Below are 25,359 nucleotides of genomic sequence, written 5' to 3'. Positions count from 1 at the left end.
GCTTTGTCATCAGTTCTGTCAGTAGTTTAATTTTTAGTTCATTCTAATGATCATGGATGTCAACCCCCTTCATAAATTCACATCAGAAAGCTACTCTGCACTTGTCTACATTGTGTAATTATCTATAATATAGTGGTTGTCTGCTTATTTGTTTGTAGGCTGAATAACAATTAGCTGAATAGTAATTATTTAAACGTCCTTTATGTGCTTCGGTTTTGAATGAAAAAATAATGATAATAAAAATGATGACGTAGTCCCGGGGCTCTTTTAAGGAGCATTAGGATTTTCCTGACAGCACTTTCAGGGTCCTGTCCTCCATAATCTAATAGACATTTTATCTGCTTTCAAACCTACCCCAGATACTGTCATGCCCGTGAATAGGTGTGGTGTAATCTACTGTAAAAGCTGTCCATTTTCTTTAAGTCAGGCATTCTTATAAACTTTAATTTCCTTCCAGAAACCCACATTTTAAGATTTTGTTTTCTCAGCACTTCTATTTCTCTCTTCCTTTATCCCCTCCCACTGGATATTTCATAGTTTATATCTTTGCAAAGTGCATTAAAGTCAGAAATATTATTGGAAATATGAAAACATAATACTCTCGAGATAATTGTCCTCATTCAAAGAAAAGGGAAATCGCATGAGAGTAAATGTTAGTGCCACTCCTACTGTAGGTGTTGCATTCTTCTTTAAAAGCACACAAGCAGGAAACTCCTCCAGTGCTCCTTCAATATGCAGTACTGATCAACACTTGATCAACTATGGCTGTGGCCATATTTCACACCAGAACAGAATATTATATTTTATGGTTATTTACCTTTTGGAATTTTTCCTGCAGGGTTCAAAAAGCAAATTAGCAAAAGTAAACTACGATCAAGGTTATTCATGTCACGATATAAAAGTGTTTAGCAAGTGCATTAAGATTTGAGGCTCGTTTCATTACTCAGGCCTCATGATGATTCAGAGTAATTTATAGTCGTGTATAAAATAATGTCACAAAAGGATGGTGGGAAATCTTATACAGTAATGTGCATAAGGAATTTGGTGATGTTTATGGGCTGCAGTCATTGCAAAGGAAGGACAAAGCAATATGTTGGATTATATCTGCAGTAGCAAGTTCCTCATGTTGAAAAATGATCATACAAAAGAGTGTATTGTAGAGAACTGGATCTATTTATGGCTTATTGGGTATTTTCAGTGTATCAGCCAAGTTTCAGCAGTTAACTTACTGGTACAGTTGGGCTGTGCTCCTGACCATGTCCCGTTGGCTTGGCACTGCCGGGTGGTTGCACCAGTCAGCAGGTAGCCATCCATGCAGGAGTAAATGACAGAGTGTGAGAAGGTGGTTCCATCCAGACGAAACACTCTGCCATTACTGGGAGTGCCAGGATTACCACATTGGACAGCTGCAGGAAAGACGACAATGACAGTGGCCATTTGATGAGACACGGATGAATAGCTTCCTGAACCGGTGTCAGGAAGCTGTGTAGGGATAGACTGGGATCAATTAGGAGTATCCTACGTTTACAGAAAGGCTGAGTGCCGGACCAGGTCCCATTAGGGAAGCACATCCTCTCTGAAGAACCAATGAGCTCATAGCCTTCCGAGCAAGTGAAGTACACTTTGGACCGGATCTTGAAATCTGTTTGTTCTCTTGAACCATGGGAGGGAATGCCAGGATCCCCACAAGAACCAGCAACATCACCTACAGAGAGGGAAACGAGACACACTCATAATTAAGAATCTGTTGCTGGATTGTGAGCTGCTGCATAGCTTAGAAGAAACAATACAAGAGTGTATTCAATAAATTAAATCAACGGTCCAAAAAAAAAAAAAAGAAAGGGGAAGGAGTAAATAGCAGGAACAAAAAATAATTAAAATGCAACTGCAATTCATCACTTATTTAGGTGATGTGCACTGTAAAGTTCACACAGGGTTTTAGAGTTTAATGAGATTTACATACTCATGGTACACAAGTATGATACGGCTGCGTACAAATACCAAAGAACATTATGTTAGTGACAGGGGATTTATGTTTGCCTCAAGACTCTGTGTGTATGTGCATACAGGCTGATGGGTACCTGGGTGGCAGTGTGTGTGTGTTTGTAAGTGTGAGCCCCGCACTGCCCTTGTAGAGCCGCCTGGTCAGCAAATTCTGTCTGACATACAGAGCACGCTCCTGGAGGCACACACACTTCCACACACAAAAACGCACATTATCACACAAATGCCCGAGCCTGGACTAATATATACCCACTCAAACATTTCTGGTCTGTGCTGCCCATTTCGTTAATGGTCTAAAATTTGCATTTGGTTATGTGTGCATATGATTAACGCCACAACTTGATAAATTTCTGTTAGTTTTGGATTGGTGAGTGCATCTCCCAGCCACTTTTTTTTTTTCCTTTTCTTTTTTTTTTGGAACACCATTCACTTCCAGTGCTGACCGTAAATTGTAGGTGTGTAACAGGATACTTTGTATGACAAACTACTGTAAGTGTTTCTTAAGTGTGTCTGTAAGATTTTTGTGGTTCTCCCTCATGCTTTTGACAAACAACCTAATTTCACATTGCCTGCTTGAACTATCTTGGAAATATCTAGGGGCTTGCTGCTAAACTGAGCTTACTCATAGCCCAGACACAACACATTATTACATAATAGCTTTTGTAATGCTTTAGGATTTGAAATAGTTCCATAGATATAGAAAATAATTAAAAACAAATAGCCAAACTGAGTCATCCTTATTTGTAATTACGAGCTTAGAAATATAAAACAGTTGCGTGTATAAAAAATGTATTATTATTCTTTCTGAATATTGAGAAGAGATTGAAAACCACCACCAATTAGAGCCTGTGTGCACACCCAAACAGTTGCAGCTCCAATGCCATCACGTGTCCTCATTGGAATCCGGTCTTAACAACTAGAGCAAGCACTGTTCTCTGATATTTCTCTTAAATGACTGCATCACTAATTATTGGTCTACATTTACTCACAACATTTAGTTTTGGTGGTTCGGTCTGAAAAGGTCCAAGCACAAATATAGCCTTTTGATCACAGCCTGTCCTTCTGTAAAATGTCTATTTCAAGGTGAAGTCACTTGGCTTGCAGTTAACAGAGAGTGAGGCAACTGTTCAACCCTTTGCAAAACGCACTTATTTTAATTTCCATTGTCCTTTAAATGTCAAGCTGCACCCAGCAGCTACTTGGTTTAATTTAGCATAAAGACTAGAAATGGGGAAAACTGCAAATCTGACTCTGTCCGAAGGTAATGAATCTTTCCTCCCAGAATCTTAAAAGTTCAGTAATTAACACATTATATTTGACTTAGTCTCAAATTGCCAGATCAGAATTTTCTCATGAGCCATGCTGCTACAAGAGGAAAGGCACTCGCTTGTTTATCTTTCCTTTAAACCAATCATATTCGTCTCGGGTGTTGCAAACTCTGGGAAGCGTTTAAAAGTGCCACAAAACTGTGTCGAAAGGGAACTTGGGAGATGTTAGTTGTTTGGTTACGCTTCCAGCCTGCATGTTAATTCAATCTACTGGTTATAGCTGCATGTTTAATGGACAGATGTGAGGGATATTAATGATCTCATGCAAATCACAGCCAGGAAGCCATTATCGAACTATTTTCTCAAGGTTGTGGAGATGTTAGAGATTGACTGGATCGAGTCCAAGTTAGTTTCAGCTGAGTTTAAGTCCTCATAAACACATTTACATTCACCTGAAACTCATTCTGACGTCTGATATAAATATTTTGCTTAAGAGCTGTGACTAAAACAAAGCTCTCCTGTTTCATAAAGCAAATATATCAGTAAAACGTGCAGCTATGCAGTCTGCATGTGACTGTCTTCATTTGTCATCTGTTATTGATTTTGAGCAGGAATAACTTGAATGTTTATGCAAATCTCTGATATATAAGAGAAAAGTCAAATGTGCCAGGATTCCCAACATTCAAGTAAACTATCAAATCAACTCCCACTGTCTAATTTTTGTTGTGCCAATTGTGGCCAAACAGTCGCTGACAATGATAGGTTTGTCTAGACACAGCAACAATGGCACCTTCTCAGGAATGAATATTAACTTCCCCTGAGGTATAACAAACAACATTACATCAGAACTACATTTGCTCATCAGTTATCATGGAGCGGAACCACAGAGCTTGAGCTGCTACCCTGGGCTGAACTCTTATCTCTGCAGGGCTCTGGTACAGACCTGCCAGGTAGAAACCATGAATCATTTCTTCCTAAACTATTACCCTCCCTCACCTCTCTATTTCCCCAGGCTATTGCTGTAAATAACAATGTATTTTTAGTAAAGTCGTCTGCAATGCATTTTCACCAGGCTTGTTATATAAGCTGTGGCTGGGAGCTTTTCGGGCTATAGAACCATAATCATTCCCCAGCCAGCCAAGTGAGCCATAAAACTTAGTGTGTGTTTACATGATGGAAGGTAAGGAGGATTCCTGTCTGAGGAGACAATCTAGATGAATAAGTTTTGAGATATGCACATCCAGGACATTCAGTGGCGAAGATATATGCTTGTGTAAAGCACTTTACAGAACAATGACACATTACCCAATATTTTTTTATCAGATCCATTGACCTTGCAAAGAAACCACAGCTAAGGTTACCGAAAGTTTGCTGGAAATGTAAATATTGACTGAAATATTTGTAAAAAAAAAATTTTTTTTTTTAAAACGTACAGTTTTATTAAGCCCAAACCTTAAGTTTGCGGTGTCCCTCATACATAAAAAACTGCCTTAAATTTTCTGAAATAACACTTAACTAAAGTGTGCGAAAAGTTTATATTAGATTTCCAGAGGAGAACTGTGTGTGGTTTACAGCCCAGAACTGAGTGTGGGACGAGGTTATGCTCCAGAGCCCTTTTCACAGACAGATACTGATATATTCACTTTTCACACACACCAACCTTTCCTCTGTGTTTTCACCCCCCGTCATTATCCCCCTGACTAAGCGCAAAGGCTTTAAGAAAGCGTGCTTTCAGAATGTAAAGGGATGAGTTGCTTTACACTCATGCGTCTTCGTGTTTTAGACATCTCGCCTTTCATCTACATCGCCTATCCATCTATCACTCCTTCTGATAGGGTGGGCATTAAAGTCTGTATTTTCAATAGAGGTTAAAATGGTTACCGGAGCAGAAGGGCATAGGGATGCTCCACATCCCATTGAGCTGGCATGTCCGTGATGATTCTCCTTTCAGCTGTCTCCCGCCCAGACATGAGTATCGAACCGTTGAACCAAATGTAAACTTATCTCCACTCAGCACACTGTTGGGTGGGGAGCCGGGATGACCACAGTCTACAACTAGAGATAGTAAAGAGATGGAGGGAGAGGAATGAAGGAAAGATAGATGGGACATTTTGACTGCAATAACTGCTGTCAAGGACTAAAAACACAAAAGAGAGCTTATTAAAATGTTCACCATGGAAAGGAAACAACGTAATATTTGGCTACAAACCTATACAATCAGGTAGAGGTTTGTCCCATTGTCCGGTAGGTTGGCAGGTCAGGACAGGTGATCCAAACAGGTAATACCCAGGGTTACAATCGTAGAATACCACTGTGCCAAAGGTGAAGTTGCCATGCTCTATTTTACTCTGCCGAATGGAGTTGGCCGGGATACCTGGATCAGAGCAATTGACCACTATACACAGAGAGACACAGAGATAGACACAAACAAAGAGAAAAAGATACAGGAAGAATGCATGTGTTATTTGGAATGAACCAGAGAGGGTAATTTCTCTTCCCCCTCTTTCCTTTTTCCAGAGTTTTGCACTTCGAAAGCATTTCGGAGCAGTAATGAAGGGCATAATAAGAAGGATGTGATGAAGAGAGAAGAAATTAACAGAACTGGGGTTTAAAAGGGTAAATGCAGGAGATATTAAATGATAACATGGTGTGGCAGGATTATCTGTATTGGATCCAGCCCTCCCAGCAGTGTGGTAGCTTGGTAGCTTGTTATAATCAAGCTGCTTTTTTAATTTTTCTCAGTTCATTGGCACCTAATGCAAACTGGGCAGAAAGCCAGTAATTTGTGAGGAAACTCATACACACGCTCAAACACTTGCTGTGACTGTGATTTCAACAAGTCTCGAGGTTTATGTTCCACTGGAAAGGCCAGGTACAGGTTAGAGGGATAGAAATGAGGGGGGTTAGGGTAAATAAGGACTTCTGCTACAGGGAAAAGGTTATAAAAAGAAAAAGAAAAAAGAAAGGTATTAGAGTGGTGGTAAAAGTTAGGAATAAATAAGGTTAGGGGTGGGATACACTTAACTTTTTTCCCCACCTTTACACGTTGGGGGCGGGTGGCTCCACTGGCGGTTGGCCTGGCACTGAGCACGTGCTGGACCCTCCATTTCGTAACCCCGATTACAAACAAAGCTGACCACATCATTGAGGTTGAAGCCGTTCCCCACTGTACGACCGTATATGGGACTTCCTGGATGGCCACAGCTGATCGCTAAAGAAAAGACAGGTTACATATACTTGCTTACGTAGTTCCGTGTTACTGTTCACAAACCTCTTGAATGTTGTGTGTGCTTTGAAGAGTACAAAAAGGCAAACTGAGAAATTGAATCGAACTGAGTAGGTTATGGTTTTCCATCACTGTCTGCAGCACTCTGACCTGAACACATTTGCTGTATTAAAGACATAAATCTCCAAAAAAAAGAAGGTCAGAAATACACTGCACAGTATGTGTTCAGTATGGTTGGCCATTAATTCCTTAAACAGATGGTAATTGAAGTTTTCAGTCACCAGATCGATATACGTCTAATAATTCTACAAAGCAAACTTGATTATTTTGACCAGCAATTGTTAGAGCAACAATCATTTCCCCTTCTGTGTGGCTAATGCTGAACCGATGTTTCTAAAATATATCATATCGTTAACGTACTGCTGAGGAGTTTTTAAGGCCTTTGATTTAGTTGTCCCAGTGGCAGCTGTGCTGCTTCAGTAGTCACTGCAACATAATTGCCGCTGACCATTAATGTGATTTAGATGTGACTCTATTTTGTAGATGCTTTTCATGACCCATTTCCTCTTTTTCTCATTAAATTCTCATTTTTTTCTTTTCTTTTATCTTTTACTTTTATTTGGAAAGCACAAGAAATATGTAATCTAAAGCATACACAAACATCTTAAGCTGTGTGCGTGGAGTTTGTCTTTCCTACAGCCCTTCATAAATATTCATGAGAATGACAGATGACTGACGGGACAAAGCTGTTTGACAATTTAGTCATTATTTTGGATATAATAGGTCTTTCCATATATTGCTTTGGAACTGAGTGTCCTCTGTTTGCCACTGTGTGTCATAGTTATTCATCTTGTTAACTTCATTCAGGGGAGCTTCTCGTGGGTTTGTGTGATGTTTGAATAAACAGGCAGTTTATAGTTTCTGCCAGAGTCCTTCTCTCATCCGCCTCTCAAAATGTCCAGCTCCAAATTTATAGGAGAGGAGTCTAACCAAAGGGAAAGAGAATTAATGGGTGGTAAAACACTGGAAAGAAAAGGAGTAGGGAGAAAGAGTGAGAAAAAGAGGAGGACAAGTAAAGGGAGAAAAGGAAGAGCAAAGGAGGGGAGAGAAGAGCAGGGATGCTGAAGACAGGAGGTGATGAGAGAAGCAGAGGCCAAAGAGATTGATCAGCGAGAATCACAAGTTTGTTTGCATGCCGAAAATACAAATTTATCAGACTACGTGCACATGCCCTCCAGCTACACAAACAAATACACACATGTGCACATTCAAACACACATCATAGTCTCATCATCTTTCTCTGTTTGTGTCTCTAAACAAGAGCCTCTCATCTCCATAATTACAGTATAATTTGGCTGTAAAATGATTTCCCTCTATAACTCCTGCATGAATAACCTCGATAAAAACAGCACAGCAGAGACTCTCCCTGACACACCAAATGAAACACATAGCATCCTTGCCAAATAGACACAGATGCATGCCTACCAAAATGCACGCACACACAACCGCCTATATTTAACTTTTTTTTTTTTTTTAAACAAAAAAAAAACCACAGCTACTCTATTGTCTACGCTACAACACCACCTCTGACCTAATTCAATGAACAAATGAGCTGTCGCTTTTGGGAAGAGGGGCATGTAACTGGCCTCATCACCGCCACCTCCACTGTGCCCTACGTGCTGCCTAAAACCATTCATGATGCTCACAGCAAGTGACCAATTTTAGAAAGTGTTCACAGTAGCCTGGACACATCAGAGCTTTCTGCTATATCCTCAAGCCTTGATAATAGTCTCACTCAGACCAATCTGACATCTTTGGCCCTCTGGTCCTTTAAGACTTCTGGTGTAAATTTGCAGATCCTTAGCACAATTGAGTGTGTCTTCAAGAATGGGGATATTTCCTACATACAAACCACAGATTAATCCTCAGTGACTTTACTTCTCCCTTTCCATCCTGAAAATTGAATTGGTTTAAATCGTTTGGTGACGGTTTCAGCAATTCTTCATATATCACAACGTAGCACCATCTCAATGTGTGAAAATAACTTTTATTCAGGAGCTTTTCCCCCCGATACACACTACGTAAAAGAAGAAAATAACATTATTTTTGCACATAATTTCAAGAAGAACCTAAAGAAAAAGAGGGTAAAAAGAGGAAAAACTATTTTTCCCCCATCCTGAGTAAAACCTGAGTTTTAATCTTTAAATATATCATGCAACACTGTCACATACCATAGCTGTACAGATACAAGGAACCCTGTTGTGAAATGGAACTATATGTTTGAAACTCCGTTGTAAAGTTAATGAAGTGAGTGTTGTAACATAGGTTAAAATTTTGAAAACAATTTATATTTACAAGCCACACAAACCCCCAAATGGCAGTTTATAGTCGGTTTTCCTTGAATTTTGTTATCGATGAAATGCAATAGTGATGTTTTCTTTTCCATTCAATGATAAGTTAGATCACTTCATATCCAGGGCTATACTCCTGATTTAGTTACCTCACATTGATTCATTCTACCTCTTCCAGCTTTAAAGGACTTCATTGTTATTTAAAAAATCTGTTTCCAAAGTAGTTCAGTTTTAATTTGAGCGGCCAACCTGTCATCGATTTAAAATAAACATGTTAAATTTCAAAGCAAAAGAGTCTTGATTCATCGAAAGTACTTTGCTAAAGAGTTTTATGGGTGCACTAAAAACTCTGTACTTTGTCTGTTTTGCCTGTTTTACTTTGATATTCTGTCAATTCTTCTGCAAAACCTTAGAACTGTTTCATCACACATGAGATCTTAATTCCTCAAACATGACGTCTGTTTTAATCCGAATGCATCTTACAAAGAGTTTTGTAAGATGTTTTATATGGAATACTCAACTCAAAAGGCAAATTTAATATCTAAAATTCAAACAAAAAGCTGAGGTCTTCATCAAACTTTGCTTCCAAGCTGCCTCTCTATCTGCACCAAAGGGCATCATTTCTCACAGCCTACTTGAAGGTGTAAAAGCAAAACAAAAAACTGCTTTCCCCAAGTTAGTTAAAGATGCCTCTTTATAACCTGTTAAATACATGCCTCACTCGGTGTGAGATAAGTGATTAAGTCAGCATATGAGTTCTTGTATTTTGTTGAACAGGTAGTCATGGATACAGCAGGCAGCTGTATACTTACGTATACAGATGGGCAGCTGTCCTGACCACTGGTTGTCTTGGAGACAGATTCGAACTGATGAGCCTATGAGGCGATAGCCAGGCAGACACTGGTACACGACTGTGTCACGGTACCCAAAGTTATCCCCGATCACCTGGCCATTCACAATGCCCTCTGGGATTCCACAGTGACCAGCTGAAAGAGAAACACACCGGGCTCAGGTATGGGTAAATCTGTCACGGGACACATTTCCTCTACAGCAACGACTCTTCAGCCCTGACCTCACTTCTTATGAACTTTTACATTTTCCTCTGTCATGCCTTGTAAATGTACTTTTAATAAGTCTTTTCTTGTCTCACAGATACCAAACCATTTCATGATCTACTTCACTGTCTTGTTTTGCTCATTAGATTTGTGCTTTGGATTGTTTTGTTGGCTTTGTAGCTATCATTAAAATAATCTGTGATGACTCTTTTGCATGTAAAAGCAAGCAGTGCACCTTTAAACCCTTCATTGTGAACATAAAACATTGGATTCAAAAGGCACACACACCTGGAAACATAACGGAGACGAAAACAATAGACATTCTACGCCCACAACAATTCTTTACACCTTCGACTTTCAAATGAAGAATCCGACTTGGTAAAAGCTTACCAAACAGGGTCTGGAGGCCTTTTTCATTCCCTGATCAGATTCATTCACAGAGGTCTGATTGATGCAAGGCGCTAACTCAAGATGCTTTAAAAGCCATTTCACAAAGGCAGGAGGGAATGTGTGTTTTCTGCTCACAGAGATTTTTGGATTGAGTATTGATTTTGTTCTTTACAGTAGATAAAACCCTCACTGCATCCCTGATGTCAGCAAATGCTAACGATTTAACCACAGTCAGGGGAGTGGAACAGAACAAGAAGAGAAAAGGTTACCTCATATTCACTTTGTCATTTGACATTGTTTTTCAGGTGTTCATTACTGAAGTTGAAGGCCACTAATCAAGAGGGACACACATTTGGCTTTTCTGAGTATGCTGCAGACACCTGCGTGTTAATGGAGGGAAATGACACAGAACCTGGAAACAAAACGACTGTAGTGCAGAAAAGTCTATTTATTTATAGAAAATGATCACATCATACTTACCACAAAGAACAATAGAACATTAAAAAAGGGAGCATAGTTTTTCAGTACTTTGCTTAAACATATTCAAATCCCAGCGACAACTGAAAAAAATTAAATAACTGCAGAGGCGTGCCTTTTGAAACCGTCATGGAGCCAGTCCAGTTTTGAGAGATGACAAGAGAAGTTAATTAATGAAGATGCTGTTTGAAGCGCTGGTGTGGGTTTGTATTTGACAGAACTATGTCTCCTCTTCAGCTTAGTTTAACTTTTCTCTCATATCAACCTCTCGCCTGTGAAGTATTCTGGGAAGGGCTGTTTCTATGGAGGCTTTGTAGCATCATGCCATAACATCTGTAACCCCTGGCTGGCACACACTGACAGAAGAAAGCTACAGTTTCTATCTGGTTCACATTCCATAGGTGTGTATGTATATATATATATATATATATATATATATATGACATTAAAATTTATTTAGTGAGACCACAGCTGAAGCTCTTCTGTGATAGTTTTGCAGGTGGGGTGGATAGGGAGCAGCTGTGCAGCAAGACATAAGGTGGAGGGCACAGACCTTCCTTTGATACCTGTCCTCATTAGATTGACTTGAAAAATCCCATCTTTCCTGCTCCCTTCCTAACAATAGTTTCATTGCGTAGTCCATACTTTATACTCTATATATAATATAGTTGAAATTGAGACAAAAACATTCCACATGCCATCTTGATTTAGTAAAATAGTATTTTGAATAGTATTTCTGTCTGTACACACCTAAACATCGTGTTTCCGTTCCACTCCAAAGCCCAGATGACAGGCACTCTCTGACAGCTGACCCGACCAGCATGAAGCCAGCATCGCAGGTAAAGATGGCTGTCGCACCAAATGTTGTCTGAGTACCAATCTTCTTCCCATTGGGTGGAGAAGACAGATCACCACAGGAGATAACTGTAACACACGGTCAGACACAGGCAATTTAAAAGCAGTTGTATGCCAGTTTAGCACCAGGTTAATCTGAGTCACTGCTTGAGCTCATTGGTTTCAGCAAGAACTGCTATCAATCCTGGCAAGCTGCTTATCAGGCAAATTTGGTTCCACGGTTTTTCTCCCCATCACAACTTGCTCAATGAAGAAATAACAGTAAAAATATGAACATCATGACATTCTTCAAGGAGAAACAACAGTGATTCAAAGTGTCAAGGAGTCCCAAGAGGAAACGCAGTGGATGACAGTTTAAAAATGTCAACTCTTCTTGGTTAGATCATGGATCGGAAGGATAAAAGTTTCACCTTGTATGGTGACGCTTGCACGTCATCTTTAGATAGCATCACATTAGCATAAAGGAAAAAAAAAACAAACATTAAACACACCTTTTTCCTTTGATGGCAGCCTACTTAAAATGACAAGCTTAAACAGCTTGTTTTTTTTTTTTTCCTCTTTGTGCAGACGAAGAACTGTCAGCTGTGTTTACTTGTAAGCCGAGTTTTGATTCTCACTGGCTTTTAGCTGTCACAAAACTAGCTGTTTACGTAATTCTGAAGTGAAGAACCGGGTCCAACTTGTTACATGTGCATGGGGGCGGGGCTTAAACATAAGCAACGTCATAGGTGTGCTTTGTGCGATATAACACACAGCCTCCTCTCTGTTTTATGAAGTTGTTGTTTGGCACACGACACACACGCACACACACAAATCACTGCACACATAAACACACACAAACCACTGTACATGGCACTGAATCACCAGCAGCAGCTGTTGTGAGACAGCATCTCAGCAACAGTCACATGTATGGTGGCGTACAATTTTACTGTTTTTGTCTTCTATCAATATTTAAAACTAAGAAAACATGATTTCAGTTTTTTTTCTTTAACTGAACTTGCGAAGCCAGACGTTTATCGACGTTATCGGCAGGAAAACTGCATGCGTTTCAGTTGCACCAAACATCAAATCATCACACGTCTTGGTTACTCACCCTGGCAGTGCGGCCTCTCATTCTTCCAGCTCCACACCCCACTGGCTAAGCACTGGATGTGGGCAGGACCTAATCTGTAGTATCCTGGATCACAAGTGAAGACAATGCGAGTTCTGTACTCGTAGTGGGAGCCATTGACGATCCTCCAGCGGCCGTGCTCCAGAGAAAATGACCCGATGCTGGGACATACTACAACTAGAGACAGAGGGAGTGTGAAGAGGAAAAAATGAAAGGGTCATGAAACCTGCTTGTATCCTGTAATAATTCCTTATTATTCCTTAACTATATTTATTCATGATTGATTGAACAATTAGTATTTCCTATGTGCATACTGAAAATAAAAGAAACCATTTTTCACTTCCAATAAATGAAAAAGGTGACACTATCAGAAAAGCAAACTGGAGTTTGCATTGAGTTGTATCTAACCAGAGCGTTACTAACCAGAGCATCTTGGAATCTTATTGTGGTTGCTCCATGTTCCATCAGGCTGACAGATGGCTGACGTCAGTTCTTTACTGGAGAGTCTGTACCCATCATTACAGAAGTAGGAAACTCTTGTTCCCACGGAGTAGTCAGCAGTTAGAACGCCACCATTGATAGGTGCTTTGGGTGGTCCGCATGACACAGCTAGGAGAGGAAAAAAATACACACTCATCGAAATGACAACTTACAAGCATATACACATTGAAGCTGTGATGCAACTTGGTGTTCGTCAGGTTCTGATGGTAGATTTTTACTGTTAAATGGTTTGTGGATTTAAAGCCTCTCTGTAATTCATATTTGGATATAAGCTCACAGACATCCTTCAATGCAGCTATCCAACTATGCAATTGGAAGATGCTCGATCTCTTGTTCAGACCAATTTTATTAAAACACAGCCAAGTTGTGGAACCTTTTTTTTTATTATTATTTTATGCAAAACCTTTGTAAGATTTGACACATAAGGACATGGGGAAAATGAGGACAAAGTAACACAGAAAACCCCGCAGAATAGGTAAAGGTAAAGAAATGAGCCTCTGAATCATTTGTGATGTGTTATGCTGGTATGTAAATGACTCAATTAAGCCATAAGTAACAGGGCAACGAGAAAAAGAAATGAGAAACTCTTACACTTATAATAAGATGGGAAGTAAAGAAATGACACTGACATTTACATTAAAACAAATGTAATTTTCTTCACTTACAAGTTTAAAGTTATTTACAATTTTTTAAAGATAAATTACACCTAACCTGTCGCTAACTGTAACGATAGCAATGCAACACACTGGTGAGTTATTTTGTTGACCAAAATTATCGCCACCAGCTGCAGTTTGCAGTGAATGAGCAGACATATGATGAATGAACGAACACGTGAGTTCTTACACAGCAAACTTGACAACTGCTCTGGACTTTTTTCTAAATTCTACAGTGAAAAAAAAAACAAAAAAACATTTTAACAAAACACAACAGAAAGCACATCAAACAAAACGACACTTAACAAACACATTGACTTTTCACTAAACTACATCAAAAGCAGAGACCAGTATTTCAAAACATTTTGTTTTCTGTTTTGTTGTGGTTTCTTAAATGTTGTGTTTGTTGTAACTGTTGTGTATATTCTGTTTTGTTTGAATAAATGTCATGTTTTCTGTTTTGTTTGTGAATTGTTGTAATAGTGTTGGCTTTCTTTTTTGTTAGCGCTTGCTATGTTGTTTTTTTGATTAGTTGTCGTGTTGTTTGAACTGACATCATTTTAGTTTTGTTGGGTTTTGCATAAGACTCACAGCGTAAATAATTAGTGCTTTATGTTTTATATATGTATTTATCGTGAATATATATACACAAACAACATATTCAAAATGCATTCCAACACACCTTGACACGCAGGTACAGCAGAGTCCCAGGCGTGGTAGCCAAGTGGTGTGCGACGGCAGGTTGCTGTTGCATTTCCTATGAGACGGTAACCACGGTCGCATGCCCACCGCACCACACTGTTCACATGACCGCCACTCTGAGAGGAGATGGAGCCGTGGAGGGGGGAGTCTGGGGTGGAGCAGTAAAGGGCTGCAGTGGCAAAATCACATTCAAAGGAAAAAGAATTGAGATGGCTTCACAGCAGGAGGTTTACTGTCAGTAAAACAGAAATGAGACAGATACCGCAGCTTTACAATAGCTTTTTTTCTCTGTACAACACCACTCTGGAACCGTGCCATAACTACAACATTATGTTTTTGCAGTAATGTTCTTTATCTACTATCAAAGAAAGGAACTTTTTTGGCCCTTTTAAATGTATGCAGCAGGCATGTGCTATTAAGAGGATAGAGATTAATTGCAGCCTTACTAACAATGTTTTTGAGCAGCAAAGATGTCAGACTATTGTCATACAAACTGCAGAGGTTGTCATTATGTTTTTTTCTAAGAATTCAATCAGTGTCAGACCCTATACAATTAATGAAACGGGATGCCTTTCAAAAACAGACAAATGGTACGAAATGGCATGTTTGTGTGTCACATAATTTTTAAAGCTAGCTGTTTTGGCTAAGCTCGTGCATGATGGTACTGTGCACATTTTGCAGTGCAGCTGCAGTTGGTGAAATAAAAAGTTGTGAGCGTAAAGCTGTTAATAACCAGGTTCACAGCAGTGATTATACCTTTCCATGACATCTTGAAACACAAGTGTTGAGCAAACTTTATGGATTTCATATCATAAAAACAAAAGAAAATGCTCTGGTTTTCATCCAACTGTCAGTGATCAGAGTTACAGCAGATGTAAGACATTGCACTGGACCCTATGCACACAAAGTCATAAATGGCTATAAGCAATTTTATTAAATGATCTTACAACAACGAACATAAATTCTTTGCTCAAGGCAATATTGGCATCTGCAAGAGAAAATCTTGCTGTGGCTGCTAACAACCTGGCAACTGATTAAGTAACTGTCTACGTTTACAGATTATTCACATCTTTATTTGTGTCTTTATCTATCGCAGTGTAAATATCCTTATATAATGATGTCAATATGATAAGTTACCAGTAATGGTTTCTTTATGCTCCTCAGTCATATTGTAAAAAGGTTACCTGGGTGTGGGTCCAACTCTCTCAACTGGGCAAGAATCCAAAAGTAAGTTCTGAACTGGCCTTGATTCTTAGTGATACGCCTGTTCTCTATGTCCCTCAAGTGTGCTATTTGCCCTGTATCCGAGTGGTGTGTGTTTGAACCAGAAGAAAACGGTGCCACTCAAGAGCTAGAGTGGGAATGTGCTCCTTTTTTTTCCCCCTCTTACATTGAAAATGCAGAATGAGTGCAGTGAGGTTTTTTCTAATTAAGGCTCTCTGACACAGTTTATTTCTAAATACACTGAAAGTTTAATCAGTATATAGGCAGAGCAGCCCAATGACAATAATTCATCAGGTCTTTTCCTGCGCAGTAATTTCAACACTGATGGCATGAAACTGACATCAATCAAACTTCGATTCATTTTTATAATGAAAAGGATAACTCAGCTTGTTATAACGACAACGTTATAATGTGGAAATGTTATCCTAATGTGAGCTTTAAATATTCTCTCTATAATGAAACTCACTGGCCATAGTTTGCAGGTTAAAAACCATCATGGAGTCGACCTCTGTTATTAGTAGGCTTATATGTTTTGCGCTTTTTGCAGATGCTCACATTAATCACAGCTACCAAAGAAGGTTACTGAGTGTCCTGAGAGCCTTTTCTGTTACTCTTCAGCGCATCATTCATCATACAGAGCAGTGGTGCTTTAAAGGTTAAAGAAGCACTGTCCTGACAAGAGTCTGAAGAGAGAATAAGCAAAGTGAACAGGTAAAATTGTCTCTCCCTCTTCAACTGTCAAAAATGCCCTTGAATAAAGCACTAAAAGCCTCATTGCCCAACAGTCTGCAGTTATACGCAGCAGGCCCAGGCGTAAGACCGCCTCAATGCAAAGCGCTCTGTAAAACAGCATCTGTGCTCATCAAGCTTTCTTTGGACAGATAAAACTTAAGGACTAACCCATAATGCAATTAATTAAACCGCTTTAGGAGACAGACAGAAGTTTGGGAGAAAAGAATGCTAAAGAGGAATAAATAAATGGAAAAGGTGAGCCTGAACTACTGCATACTGCAAATCCTTTTTGTCAACAACTATGTTCTCAGAAATTCACAAAGTGAGAAACTTTCACACCTTTAAACAGTTACTTTACATGTTTCATTTGATACTTTTGAGGTTGAGGTTGAAAAGTGCATTTGTCGCCCTTCTGTCTGTCTCTGTCTACCTCTGTCCTTATTTCCATGCATTATATTATGAAGTAGTAGTAAAGTAAAGTTGGGATACATACTTTGGTACTCACCAACATAGCGAATTCTGAAGCCTTTCTTGTTGGTGCCATGGTCTGAAGACCAGCGGACTAGAAACTGGTGACCAGAGGTTGTGATGTTAAAGGGTGTCGGCAGGTCACCACTCAGCGTTGCCAGGGTGGGACTGTTGGGTGAGGGACCTGAGGGTTATCGACACAAAGTGTGGAGAGAAGAAGATAAAAAAAAAAAGACAGAGAATTAATGAGACAGCAGATATAATCTACCGACTGTTTTAACTTTTTACAAGATTTGACGTTTTACTTTCAGAGTGAAATGTCCCTGTCTGTGTTGAGATGTCACTCTGACAAATTATGTGCCTCTAAGCTGAATTCTTATTAAAAATGTCTGTCATTGTGTCTGTTTTAGTGTGTTTTTTTTTACCATCAAATATCTCCAGCACGTCAAACTCTCTCTCAGTGTGGAAACTCTCCAAAGTTATCGTGACATTGTATCCTTTCTCGACTGTGACGCTCCATGAGCACATTTGAAGGTTCGGGTAACTTTCTGGCCAGCCGGGGCTCAGGATGACGCCCGACGAATCGTATCTCACGTCGTGGGCAGGGCATTGAACTAAGGATGAGAAGATTAACTGTGTTAGCTGAGCACACACTTTATCTTCAGGTCAGAATCAGGTTTTGGAAATCTTAATTCACACCTTGGCATGTTGGAGGTGATGCATCCATCTGTAGTCTCTCTCCTAATCGACAGGTTAGAATCTCACTGCCAACCAATGAGAATCCCGGATGGCATTTGTATCGGATGATGTCACCTGAAGGCCCGAAATTAGGTTGTATGAGAGAAGTGTTTAAAACAAACGCTGACAGAAAGGAAACCTTGATTTCTCCTCTAGCAGTAATATAGTATAATAACATAATTACATGCAACCATTGGCAGTACAAAGATTGTGTACTTCTTCTTCTACTGTTTCTACTGACAGCTTTGTTAAATTCTGACAATAATTCAAGACGACTTCAAGTTGAAACGCACTTTTAGCACAGGACATTTACAACATTGTCTTCAGAAAACTTGGAGCACAAATATGCGCTTCCTTGTGAATTTTAGACGAGCAACATGCCACAAAAACTTGGAACAGGGTCAAATAAAGAGTGAGAACAAAAACGTCTCAACAGGTTAGCTAATTAATTGGGTACAAAAACAGCATCTGTGAGAAACAGAGTCTTTAAGAAGTGAAAACGGGGAGAGGATCACCACTCTGTGAAAGATTTCATGGCTGAATAGTTCCACAAAACATGAAGAGAATTACTCTACATTAAATTAACATAAAGTTCTGCATAGCATCATTAAAAGAATGAGAAAACCAAAAGAATTTTTTGCACACCAGGGACAAAGGCCACAGGTAGCACTGCATTAAACAAAGACATAATTCTGTAGTAGAAATCACTACGTGGGCACAGAAATAAACATAGGTTGCAAATCCAAGTTAAAACTCCACATTAAAAGGAAAGAAACAAGCCAGGATCAGGCAGACCTTCAACCTCCTTTTAGCCTGAGCATATCTGAGACAGACTTAGGTGGAGTAGGGAATCTGATCATCTAACCATTCAAAATTTGAAATTCTTTTTTGGAAAAAAGGGATGCAACATCCTTCAGGCATGTTATCGGCTCATAGTGTAGAAGCCAGGAAGTGCGATGGTATGGTGGTGCATTAATGCACATAGCTGGTGTAACTCCTACAACAACACATTATTTCATCCAGTCAATGTCTTTTTCGGGAAAAGAACTAACTTTTAAAGAACTAACTAAGGTAAAATAGTCTGGGTGTTAAACCGGTCTGTGTGTAGTCCACACCTGTCATCCATTTAAATAATTGGTGCATTATTAAACAAGCAATATGACAGAGGAGGCCCTGAGCTATTGAGGAGCTAAAAAGCATTCATCAAATAGAATGGATAATATTTTGCTCCTAAAACTGCAGCAACTGATCTCTTTAGTTCTAAGTTGCTTGCAGCCTGTTGTAAAAGAAGAGATGACGCAACACAGTGGCAAACAAGCCTCTGTCCTAACTTTTTAAGTTCAGATCTTTTAAGGAGCAGAAAAATGTCTGCCACCTATGTATGCAACGCACGAATTTAAAAATACAACATGTTTCACAGAACACCAACGATTCTTGATTGCAATCGCAAGGATTCTTGTTATCTTGTTGGCAGCTGTTTCCAGTTTGCATCCTCTGTCAAATTGACCCATCTCAAGACATGACAGGTAGACAGACAGCTCACCTATCTCCAGCTCGCCATCCTCCATCAGTATGTCAGCGTTGGGCACTTCTGGAGGAGGCTGGCAAACCCTTAATTGGTAGGCTGGGAATACAGACAGCAGAGGAGAGGAGAGAGGACAAAGAGAGGGATATTATATAAAATGTGAGGGAAACAATGTGATCTGTAAGCTTTGAGAAAGAAAAAAACGTGACATTTCCCTTCCCAGTCTCTACTACGCAACGGCCGCCCAGATAGCTGCAGTGTGAAACCCCAAACAGCAACACAACCTGTTTGGATTTTTAATCGTGGTTGTATCTGCTTAACTGCACTTTTTTAGTTCAGATGCTCATTTCAGCCAAGCATGGCATCAGAAACAGAGCAGCTGCATAGATACAGCACTGCCTTGAATCATAAAAAGGAACTGACCTCACAGCTTCAGAGCTGAAGGCTATAATCAATATTACTGCATGAGCATAGATCACCCACTAACAGAGAGAGAGAAAAAACTGTAGACGGACAGTCAGACAGACAGACGGGGAGAGTGGAAGACGAGAGGGAGAGAGGGTTAAGGGCTATAAGTCAGGATGAAATTGACTATGAAAATGAGACCTGCCAATAGTATCTCCTGCTCTCATGCATATCAAAGCCCTGTGGTCTGTGTGTGTGCCAGTCCATCTGAATGTGCGCATATTTGTGATTGCAGCTATGTTTATGCTTCTGTGCGTTAGTAAAGGATCACTGCCAGGGGTCACTGATCTCTCTAAGCTCTAGGATCATTTTTTGTAGCTACCTCCACATTCATGTCACATCTGCTTTCTCAGTCTCATATCCATGACAACATTATCCACCACTCTATGGCCCTTGTGTCTATATGGGAGCACTGGCATTCAGAATCTTGACCCAGAGATAAATAAATAGAAGGACAACGACAGAGATAAATATCCTCAACAGTGGACTTGTGCTGCTTTTGGGGTTTATTTGGCATTTGAAACTACATTTGCACTTTAGCAGCCGTCTCAGATGCAAACTGTGACATTCTACATTTCAGTTTTTCACTGAAGGACACTGAGGAAGAAATGTCGAAACATTGTCTACTTAATGCTACAACTTCTGTCTAAAGAAAACTTAAGTATGGCCTTTCTAAAATTAAACAGGATGTGCTGCTCTGTTCCCACCTCATAAATTGTGTTGCAGAACTGAAGTGACAAAAACGCTGACAACCACTACCACACATGTCATCCCTTCCCCATTTTATCCATCTTCCCTGTCATTTTCCTGTGCTCATTGTCCAGTAAAGAGGAAACTGAAAACAAACTCGGATCCATCGGATGATGCTGTTCGTGTGTGTGACAGCTGACAGTTAAAACTTGCCAACAAGAATTCACTAACAAAATGCCATCCATCTCAGAAAATAGGAGGCCCGCCCAAAAACAAGCTGACATATTTTCACCAAAGAGCACTGAGCAGATACTTCTCAGCAGCAGCACATATGGGCGACGTGAGGAAGAGGACGGAGGTGAAGATGCCACGTATACTTTTGTGTGCTCCCATGTGTGGCATGGGGGCAGAGAAGTGTATGACAAACTGAATTGTGACATATGTATAGAGAAAGGAAAACAAGACTCATTTGAAGCCATGTTGTCAAATGAAATCTTATCAAAGTATGATACAGTCTGACGTATCGCCAAAATATTTACGGTTCATTTAGAAAATCATTCACAGCTTGATAACAACCCTTCGTGATGGCTGTGAAAAGTACTCGGGGTTCTTATCAAGTGAATTTCTCAATCTAACATGCCATTGAAGGCACGTACATTAAATCTACCAAGAAACATTCCATGTAAATGACACCTCATTCCAAATAAATAAATGAATAAAACTGCAGACAGGAAAGGTTATGCATAACTCACTATTAAACATAATGAAGATCTTAATGAGGATCTGACTGCGAGGTATTTATACATGTACTTATCCTTCTGAGACCCAACATCCTCATATCATCAAGGATTCAGGTTCTCATAAGATAGACCCATCTTTTTATTCTAACAAAAAACAAGTCCTTCCTGTTCTGAGGAAGTGCATAGGTTTTATACTTATGAGTTCCACTCATCCCAGATGGCCAAGAGAAATGAATACAGAAGGACCTCAGCAGAAAAATGAGATTCAAATAGAAAAAAGTAAAGCATATAAACAGTTTTAAGATGGAGAAAGGGCAACTCGAGGCCAGGAAAAATGGCTCCTCCATGACTCAGCAATGAGGGAAAGGTTAGTGCCTCTGCATGGGTCTAAGACACACACAAGAACACTCCTGTACCGTAGTGCAAAAAGAACTTGGCAATAAGGAAATATTCTCTGAGGGAGTTGTTCTATCATTAGAGTGTTATAGATAGATTAGTTATTTAAATTGACAAACTGGTTGCACGACTGCAGCACATGATACATTCAATAATTTGAAAGTAATTACAAAATCAATTTTTTCTTCAATCAGACTACCCAAACCCAACAAGAGATTGACAATGGCTAGATCAATAAACTTCAATAAAATCAGAGCCAGTTTATTTTTTGGTTGCTGCTGGCAAACTATAGCACCAATCTAACTGACAGCTTTGGTCATTTGTGTTTAAGGTACTGGATATTTTGTATCCCTCATTTATTTTGTTATTCTTATTATGATATTAAACTCAGCTCAACGTCATTTAAATACACATTTCAAACAGAAGTGTAAACCAAAGTGTTTAACAGAGCAAAATCAAAGTTTAGAGAAAACAGCCAAGGCAAAAAGATGAGTAAAAAAAACTTCTGACCACTCATGAAAGCAAATCAAGAAGTTAAATAAAGAAGGGGAGGTATACAAAAGACAAACAAAAAGGAAATTACAGGCATGTCACTGAATTGAGAAAATGCTTTTTCAATAAAGTTTTAAGCTTGAATTTAAAAGCAGAGAGGCAAGTTGTACATGAAGGGAGCCTGAAAACTGATGGTTCTGCCTCTCATTCTAGCTCTGGCAAATCTGGGATGAATTACCAAGACAGCAAAGTGGTCTTGTGGGGTGATAAGGAATATTAAGATCTCATATGTGAACAAGTAATTGAAAATCACAAGTTAATTCTGCAGAAATCCGAGAGGTATTTGGTTTGGAAATGTGGACAGAATTTTTCCAAGGAGGTTGTATCTCTGCAGAAGAGTTTCACATTAACTCAACATAACATGTTGTCATATGGTCACACACCAGTGTTCAGAGGCTAAAGGGCATGGTGGCTGACACGCACACAATGTCACCGCTCTACAAACGTGAAAGCACAAAAGAAACCTTCAACTCTTCCACCTAACATATTAATGTGGGGATGAAATGTGACACGGACTCACAGACCTTCATCAGACAGTGAAATGCACCTGAAATGGATCAACTTTCATGAGTCGCAATTAGTCAAAGGAAGAGGGTCAAAGAGGAACTTAATGAGGATGAAGTTAAACACAGTTCAGCCCAATGAAAAACTAATCTCATCATTGCAGCCACAACTAATGATAGCTTTATAGTTTCATGACAATACCCCGGGAAAGGAAGATAACAGCAGAGAAAATAGTTAATGAGAGCGGCATCTTAATCTGAGCAGACATAACTCAAATGTAGCATTCCACTTCATTTGTAAATCAAACTGATATTACCGTTCATTCAGTGAAAGCGTTGCATGATCACTGTCTTACCGTGATAACTTAAGACAAAGAAGCCGGCTCCAGAGAAGTCAGAGTGGAATTTAATGAGGATGATGTTGGAGGTGGAGTAGACAGACTCCAAAGCTGTGTTCCCACTGAACTGGCCGATCTGAGGGGATGATTGATCTGGACCATCCCTATTATGAAACAAAGGCAGAAACACGCATTCAAATTTAGGGAAAAAAAAAAGAAACTGGATTAATCAATAGAGGCAGTTAGACATGAACAACCCTAAACAAATGTCTTGATCTGCTGTTATAGAACAATGGGAGCAGAAAAGTCCATCTGAAATATAATTGAAAGCTGGAATCAAAGATAGAGAAGACTTGATGACATTTACAGTATCAGGAAAAAACTGGATCTGCTCGACTGACTGCACATGCAGATGGACATTTTGTGACAAAGTACTGGAACACAAAGTCAAACCACAATGTCACAGGAGCTCGTTGAGATAGAAAAAAGCTTATTTTCCAATTCACCAACAAAAGCACCAGTCCTGATAACGACACAGTGCACAAATCTGTCGCTCTCTTCTTCTTGCAGAGGGACGCTCGAGTTCATAAGAATTGATAGAACTGGTGTCAGGTCAAAAGAATGACACTAAGCGACTTGGGTTTATTTGAGTTTGGCATTCATGAAAAGTTACACAATTGCCACAGAAAGCAAAGAAAATGTTGTGTGAACTGACAGGTCAGCCTCATAGTGTGATACTGTGAGCATGTTTCACCTCCAATGACAGCATCACCACCTGCCAGACTTGAAACTAACCCATAGCACACTCATTACCTGTGATTAAAATGGATAATCTTGAAGCTAGATGACATGATTATTTCCAGCTGTTAAGTGATTTTCGCCAATTATCCATGTCAGGATCCAAAAGAAATTTTATGTTTATTTAATTCACACTGAGTGATTAGGATGCTAGTTTCTCTCTGTGCTTTGCACTTGCTGCAGCAGCTTTCAGCTGTTAGCAGCTATTAGTACGCTAAGGCAACATATACAGTGAGAGGTTGCACAATACATGCTAACATCTGACAATTCCTGTAATGCAATCCTGTAGTAAGTCTCCCAGTATGAGACCAATTAGCAGACTTTGTGACTGTCAGGTCGGCTGGCTCTGGGCTGAGAAGACCGCTGCGAAAATCACACCTTTACCAGTGACACTGTGCTCTCTGTAGGGAGCCAACATTAGGACTGTGTGACTGAGATTGTGAGTTTTTACTGTGTTCTTGTGCGGTCTTTGCTTTGTGTGAGTCTCACTTTTCCAACAGACAGTGGGGTCAGAAACATGCTGTGCGGCCAATTCAGGGAATTCACACAATCGTCTGTGGGCGGGCGGCACATGGTTCAACAGTCTTGTAGTGTTTGGTATGAGAAGAATAGGCAGGCAATCGCAGCTACATATATACACTAAATGCTTCTATAAAGGAAACAACTGCTCCCTAATTACTGAAGAAAACATGCTGTTTGAATTTCTGCAGTGTCAAATGTGTTCAGATACCAAATAAAAGTTGAACTTTACTTTAAATATTTAAGTCAGTAATTATGGCATTTTCTTGATATATATTCACAGCTGAAAAATGTGTTGACAAGACCAATCCATTCATGAAACTGTAGGTTGCATTGTAATTGATGAAAAAAAAAAACAATTATTAGCTGCAGTCATAGATGAGCAGAGCTTGGCTGAAATTGTACCACAGCAAATAGAATCAAATAGTCAGATTGACAGTATAACCAGTAAATGGATCCTGAAACATTTGTCAGTGCATTTTGTTTGGGAACCTTTAGGTGTTTTACAATAAGCTGCAGTAAGGGGTTGCATATAAATTGGAACCCTGTACAAGTTAAGAATTCTGAAAGTTAAACTTTATCAGATTCCTTCATGTTTGTAAAAGGCCAGTCATATTGGCAGATCTTTTTTGATGAAAGTGATTTAATGATTTATCACTTCCCTGGTGGGTTAAACAAGAAAGAGCGCTTAGATAATAACAGGCTAACAATAAAAAAAACAGATATTTCATCTCAGTTGGTCTAAAAGAACAAGATTTGCAGGGGGGATGTGTCAGCAGCAACCATGTCTTACCACGCTGCTGTTGTGTTCTCCCTGCTTAGCCCTGCTTTCATATACCTACAGTTTGTGTGAGGGGACATTGCACACTGTTGTTCATTTATAGGAAACAGGATTTAAAGAAGGGGGCAGCATAGAAAATAGTCTTACCAGTCTATTTATGGTTCGGCTACCACCTTGTACCTGTAGATAACTACACAACAGGGTATCAGAGCACCATTTAAATACCTGCATTGACAAAATGTCAGCTGTTGCCAATGATTGTACCCCTCAAGAAGAATAATGAAGAGAAAAGTACCG

The 25,359-nt window shown here is 39.6% G+C and overlaps 1 protein-coding gene across 1 annotated transcript in view; it reads right to left on the bottom strand.

The window, feature by feature from the left end:
• Positions 1-25,359, bottom strand: part of csmd3b (CUB and Sushi multiple domains 3b) — a 335,017-nt gene that overhangs the window by 20,979 nt on the left and 288,679 nt on the right. The window contains exons 46-60 of the mRNA XM_072370697.1: positions 22,983-23,128; positions 19,299-19,379; positions 17,717-17,830; positions 17,443-17,631; positions 17,055-17,201; positions 14,574-14,762; positions 13,161-13,346; positions 12,720-12,914; positions 11,522-11,695; positions 9,662-9,835; positions 6,310-6,483; positions 5,482-5,667; positions 5,154-5,327; positions 1,523-1,705; positions 1,230-1,406 (exon numbers count right to left, since the gene is read on the bottom strand). Coding sequence (XP_072226798.1) covers positions 1,230-1,406; positions 1,523-1,705; positions 5,154-5,327; positions 5,482-5,667; positions 6,310-6,483; positions 9,662-9,835; positions 11,522-11,695; positions 12,720-12,914; positions 13,161-13,346; positions 14,574-14,762; positions 17,055-17,201; positions 17,443-17,631; positions 17,717-17,830; positions 19,299-19,379; positions 22,983-23,128 — 2,489 coding nt within the window. The remainder of the gene's footprint in view (positions 1-1,229; positions 1,407-1,522; positions 1,706-5,153; positions 5,328-5,481; positions 5,668-6,309; positions 6,484-9,661; positions 9,836-11,521; positions 11,696-12,719; positions 12,915-13,160; positions 13,347-14,573; positions 14,763-17,054; positions 17,202-17,442; positions 17,632-17,716; positions 17,831-19,298; positions 19,380-22,982; positions 23,129-25,359) is intronic.

Source organism: Leuresthes tenuis, unplaced genomic scaffold, assembly GCF_036924035.1.
Source record: "Leuresthes tenuis unplaced genomic scaffold, fLeuTen1.0.hap1 SCAF_18, whole genome shotgun sequence".
In the NCBI taxonomy this organism is placed as follows: Eukaryota; Metazoa; Chordata; class Actinopteri; order Atheriniformes; family Atherinopsidae; genus Leuresthes; species Leuresthes tenuis.
This window is presented reverse-complemented; position numbering and strand designations above follow the sequence as displayed.